At 46.1% G+C, this 6,000-nt stretch overlaps 1 protein-coding gene across 2 annotated transcripts in view; it reads left to right on the top strand.

Annotated features, from left to right (window-relative positions):
* The first annotated feature begins 13 nt into the window (after positions 1–13).
* USP46 (ubiquitin specific peptidase 46) overlaps positions 14–6,000 on the top strand; it is a 47,480-nt gene continuing 41,493 nt past the window's right edge. Inside the window, exons 1-2 of one of the 2 annotated variants that reach the window (XM_019526440.1) lie at positions 14–289; positions 1,115–1,236. In XM_019526440.1, the coding sequence (XP_019381985.1) occupies positions 1,156–1,236 (81 nt within the window). In that variant the 5' untranslated portion in view covers positions 14–289; positions 1,115–1,155. The remainder of the gene's footprint in view (positions 290–1,114; positions 1,237–6,000) is intronic. The other variant, XM_019526441.1, reaches the window with a different exon arrangement.

Raw genomic sequence — 6,000 nt, 5'->3', positions numbered from 1 at the left:
CGCGCCGCGATGGAGCTGGGGGCCCGGGCCGCCGGGCGGGGGCGGGGGCTGCTGCGCACGCCCGTGCAGCGCTGCTGAATCCGCTGCTCCGAGGAGCCGCCGCGGGGAAGGCAGAGGCAGAGGCAGGCCGGCAGCCCATGCCCCGCCGCCTGCCCGGGGGGCTCTGGTGCAGCCCCTGCTGCCCCCAGCCATGAGCCCTTCTGTTTTCCCTTGGTAAAGATGGCGGTGGGCGATCGCTGCAACCTTTAGACTCATGACTGTCAGAAACATCGCCTCCATCTGTAATATGGTGAGTACCCGCGGGGCGGGGGGGCGGCCGGCCGAGGGGTTCCCACTCCGCCCCCAATGCCCCCCGGGTGGGGGAGGGGTTGCCTCTCGCTGCCCCCTGCCCCTGGCGCCAGGACCTCCAAGAAAGGGAGGCCGGAGTCAGGATCCTAAATCCCTGGGCAGGCTCCTAGAATAAGCAGCTTCATTTCCCAAACAGCCGCCCCCAGCGCCACAGTCACCCACACTCACATGTTTTGCCAAATCCAGGTGCTTCTTTAAGTACCTCATTATGGACTTAGGCACTGACTTTAAAATCTCAGCTGTGGGTCCAGGTCCTCCTGCTTATTCTACCCCCTGTAAGGCATTTCCACCCCGCACCCAGCTGGGATTTCAGTGGATGCAAATGGTCATCGCTTTCAGCCCCATATGATCCTTGTAGTGCATTTTGAAACACATCATCTTTCCCATGGTCTTCTAAAAGATCCAAAAAGTGCATTTAAACAGGACCATTTTGTCTCCGTCCTGTTGGGTCCTTGCCCCCCGCAGCCCCACTGCTTGAGGACAGGGAGGCTTCTGCAGTGTACATTCAAGTATACTTTTCATTTTGACTCTGTGACTGTCAAAGGCTGGTTTATTAGGCCACGTTGCCTGTGGATTTTTAAGATGTTTTGTTATCTGGGGGCTCTAAGACTTTCTGGCAAGCAATTTATTCAGTAATTCTAGAATGAAAGCAGTCAAGAAAATAAATCCATGTCAGGAGGAAGTGTTAAATGTCCAAAACAAATAGGGCAAGTGCACATTCCAGCACTTTGTTGTTTTAGTTTATACTTTTCCCCCTTGTTTTCAGGTTCTTCAAGAGCAGTTACTTGCAGTCGCCAGCTTCCCTCCATGTGGTGCCCCAGCATACCCTTTGCTGGTGATGTCACACCCACCATTCATCAGCACTGGAGAATGGAGCCTACCTATAGGGTAAGGCAGTGGTTCTCAACCTCTGAGTTGTGACCTCCATGGGGGCCACCAGCAGTTGTTCAAGGGGGATGAGGGTTGTGAGCCTGCTCTCATTCTGGGTCCAGTCTTCCACTGAAGTGGGTTTGCTTGCAACCAGTCATTCTTGGATGCCAGGAACACCCCACCCACAGTTCTACCAGGTCCTCACTACCTCCTTTGAAGTACCTGTGCTGAGGTGCATTACTGGAGGACTGGACTTGGATCATATTATGAAAAAGGTTGAGAATCCCTGGGGTAAGATAATCTGGGTTCTTACCTTTCCTCTCCAATATTATGTGATTTTTCTAAAGTTTTAATTGCACTTATTTTTTTTAACCATGTGGGACAGGAGGCAAGCATATTGCAAAGAAATATTTAGGAAACCATGTGGTATTGGGGGGGAAAAACCTGGATTTACTTACTTTACCCTATAGGCAGGGTTCAGTTTATATTGTTGATGAATGGTGGATGTGATCACCATAAAAATGCATAACAAAGCATCACATGAAGGGAAGCTGGAGATTGATAGCTGGTTACAAAAATTCAACATTGGCATGCAGCCTTAAGAAACCTCTGTTTTCATAACGTGTGCCCAGATTTTTCCATATAGACAAGCTTTTGCATAATATTTCTCCCTCGGGGTCTAGGAGGGCATCACACAAAACTGAACTAGGCCTGCATTAATTCAGGCCTGCTCCTATTACTATCAATAGACACCTGCAAAAGCAGCATTGTAATATAATGGAGGGATTAAAGAGGGCAATGAAGCAGTCAAACAGAAAAGGGGGCACAAGAACAGAACAGAAGGAGTGAGAACAACTCATACTTCAGAACCAAGTTTGGTTCCTTACTCTCTTCCTGGTGTCCTGGGTGACAAGAATGTGGAAGGAGCAGACTCAGCCTTTGAGGAAAGGATGCATTTGTATTCAGCATGGGTAACACAAAGTGTAAAAATACCACAATTCAGATATCTACATGTCATAAGCTTAATGTAAAAATAATGTTTTTAAAAGGAAATGTATGTTGGCATTGTTGTATTCTGCTTTTTGCATCTTTGGGTGATTCTAGTTCTGTTTACAAGTTTTTACCACCATAGCCACAGAGGTTAGAACCTCTTTTGGAAAAAAAAAAAGCTGAGATTCTTGCAGCATTCCAGGAAGCAAAGAGAATTTAAGAAAGACATAAAATACTATAAGAGTTGGTGACAATGTAGTTACTGGACCTCTGAAAATGAGCTCAGCTGCTTGAAGGAGCTATATCAGTGGACCCTAGAGGAACCTAGGTCATCCCTAAATAAGATGACTTCTGTGGTCTGTTGCAGGGGGAGCCAACAGATCTAAAAGACTCCCAAAAAGAAGAAAACAAAATAGTAAGATGGGGAAAGAGTAATACAAATAAGGATGTCATTAGCAGAGACGCTACCAGTACAAAGGAGAAAGCATTAGTGCCATTGTTCAAGGGACTGGTAAGATCTCATCTAGAATAATTTGTACAATTCTGGTCACCCATGTTCAAGAAGGAGGAATTCAGACTGCAACAGGTGCAGAGAAGGGCTACTATGTTGATCACTGGAATGGAGAACCTATTTAGTGAGAGGAAACTAAAAGATCTTTGCTTGCTTAGCCTTGTAAGACAAAGGCTGTGTGTGGATACAACTATGTGCTACACTCACTAGCACCACAACTGAAAGAGACTTGGGGATCATGACTGACCCCAAGATGAACATGAGCCACCAATGCAATGCCATAGCTGGCAAAGCAAACAAAACTCTGGCTTGCATCTACCAGTGCATCTCGAGCAAGACTTAGGAAGTCATCCTCCCACTTTACTTGACCTTCATGAGGCTACAGCTGGAGAACTGCATCCATTTCTGGGTTCTGCACTTTAGAAAGGATGTGGAGAAGCTTGAGAGAGTCCAGAGGAGAGCCATGCACATGATTAGAGAAGAGGGTAGGCCTTATGAGAAGAGGCTGAGAGGCATGGGACTTTTCAGCCTGGAGGAGTGAAGGCTTAGGTGTGACTTGGTAGTAGCCTATAAGCAGGTCCGGCCTGTCCTACCCTGTGGAACCTGTGGCGTCAGGGGGCCCCACAGCCAAGTGACCCCCTGTGGCCATGAACACTCCAAATCGGTGCTGTAGCAGGGGAGGTAGGCGGTTGCCACCACTCCACATTGCCACAACCACTGGCTTCACATCTGCCTGCTCCTCCCTACCCTGTCTGCTGCTGGCTTCTTCACATTGGGGTCCCAAAACTATATCTTGCAGGGGGCCCCAAAAATTGTGGGCTGGCCCTCCCTATAAGTATATAAGGGGTATGCATCAGGAACTGGGAGAAAATCTGTTCACCAGGGCACATCAAGGGAAGGCAAGGTCTAATGCTCACAAACTGCTAGAAGACCGTTTTAGGCTGGACGTAAGGAAAAACTTCTTTACCATCCAAGTCCCCAGAGCCTGGAATAGACTCCCCCCAGAAGTGGTGCAAGGACCTGCTCTGGACACTTTTAAGAAATGTTTGGATGATTATTGTGCTGGGATCATTTGACTCCAGCTGACTTCCTGCCCCTTGGGCAGGGGGCTGGACCCGATGATCACACAAGGTCCCTTCCAGCGTAATGTGTATAAAATCTATTTTCTATAAATACACAGGGGAAATAAACAAGGAGGGAGAAGAGCTCGTTCAGCTATAGGACAATGTTGGCAGCACAAATGGGTTTATTCTGGCCATGAATAAAGTTAGGCTGCAAATTAGAAGGTTCACAACCATTAGAACAAGTAGGTTATGGAACAACCTTCTTATTGATGCAAGGGGGAAGGAAAATACCAACTGCTTTTAAGACTGGGCTTAATACATTTGTAGTCACCTACCCTGGAAATCTTCGAGAGGAGACTGGATGGTCACCTTGCTGGGGTCACCCAACTCCAGTTGTCTTTCCTTCCTAGTTGAGTGGGGCTGGACCAATGATCTTGCCAAGGTCCCTTCTAGCCCCTCACAATCTATTAATATATGAAAGGGATTGTGTGACAGGGTTGCCTGGGATAGCAAAGGACTGTACTTGATGACCAGCAGGTTTCTTTCAGGTCTTATTTCTTTGTTGCTATGTATAGTGAATGAAGAAACAAGAAAGGCAAGAAATGAATGCATTAAAACAAAAGGCATTAAAAATGGAATTGCTGCATTGTGGAGGAAGACAAGGAAGTCTGGCACTACTAGTTTGATTTAGGACATCCCTAAAGATCTGCTAGTATGACTTACAGCCAGAATTATTTTTTCCTAGGTCATGATCCCAGACCATAACTCAGTGCTTGAAAGGCTTGACGGAAGTCTTTGGTCTAAGACAATGGTGCTCAGCCTTCTATGTCTGCAGGCCAAATGAATGGCGTGAGCCAGTCCACAAACTGGATCTGGCTGCCTGCCAGCCCAACCCCATGTGCTGTATACGGCCAAGTGTCAGATCAGGCCACGTGCTGGTCCAGCCCTACATGCCAGATCTGGCCGTGCACGGGCCCAACCTCTCAAAATGAATTTAGCTATGAGCCCACTTAACCACACATGCTGCATCTGGCTGTATGCTAGTCCAGCTCCACACACTGTATCACCTGGAGAGTGATCCCACTGTGGACTGGTGTGATGTAGCAGGCAGGGCCAAGTTGTTCAACCTGCAGGGCTTCCCACAGGTCTAGAAATTTGGCAGCAGGGGAGCAGCAATTAATGCTACCACTATCCCTACACTGCCAAATTTCCAGACCCATGGGAGCCCCACAGGCCAGAGGCTGAGTACCACTGGTCTAAGAATTAACTAACTAAAGTATCTTGGCATTGATTTTCTATTTAAAAGAAACCTAAAATATCTGCCCTCCTCTCCTTCCTATCCTTCTCATTTCTCCTTTCATCTAAGATATGAAGGCATGCATCTATCTCCCAAGCACTAGCAGACACAAAATATCACCTTGCTTATTTTTATATTTATATCACCTGAAATGAAAAAAGTACTAGTTCTTCAAAAGCAGGCATTGCTTGTCACAATGCTTACATATTTTGGATGGTAGTCTTTTATTAATTACAGATATTTTTCTTTGGTAGATACTGTGTTCTGAAAAAAGCAAATAAGATGAGGATTAGCAGGGTGAAACTGGCTGGATCTAACAGGGTTAGTCAAGCAAAGAATGCCTGTTGTTTAATTGACTGTCTGAGGATCTAGTATCTCAAATTGTAATTCTGCTCTCCTGATGCAAGGGTAAGGCTGTGACCTCTTCGAGAGGAGGCCAGAACAGGAAACAATGATGTGAGGGAAAATACTTTACATTTGTTTGAAAAATACAGTACCAGTCCAGTACATTTAATAGGCAAAAGAGAATAACTGAGGAGTAGCTGCCTTCCTATTAAAATGCAAACCCACAACTTCCAGACCAAAAAAGGACCTTTGTTTTCCTGGTTCCCAGTTCTCTCCACACAATTACAAAAAATTATTATGGGAAGGTGTAGTGCAAGACCCTTCTACTATACCTGGTTTTGTATAGTTTAATGTCCTAGTGGAATACCTGTGAAATAACCTTAGAGTACATGTAGGATGAGGATCCAAGCCTGTCTTAAAAGTTTTACAGTTACTGAGATTTCATAAATAGATGTCTGCATAGGTTTTTGACCCATGTCAGGTGGTATAAATCAGTAATTAAAACGTTTTTCTAGATGATACTCAGTCCTGAAAGGTGCCCTTAGGAGGAAGCCCAGGCAAAATTAGGGACTTTC

This window comes from Gavialis gangeticus, unplaced genomic scaffold (genome assembly GCF_001723915.1).
Source record: "Gavialis gangeticus isolate Ggan-Ray unplaced genomic scaffold, GavGan_comp1, whole genome shotgun sequence".
NCBI lineage: Eukaryota > Metazoa > Chordata > Crocodylia > Gavialidae > Gavialis > Gavialis gangeticus.
The sequence above is the reverse complement of the archived record's forward strand: the minus strand, read 5'-3'. Positions and strand labels throughout refer to the sequence as shown.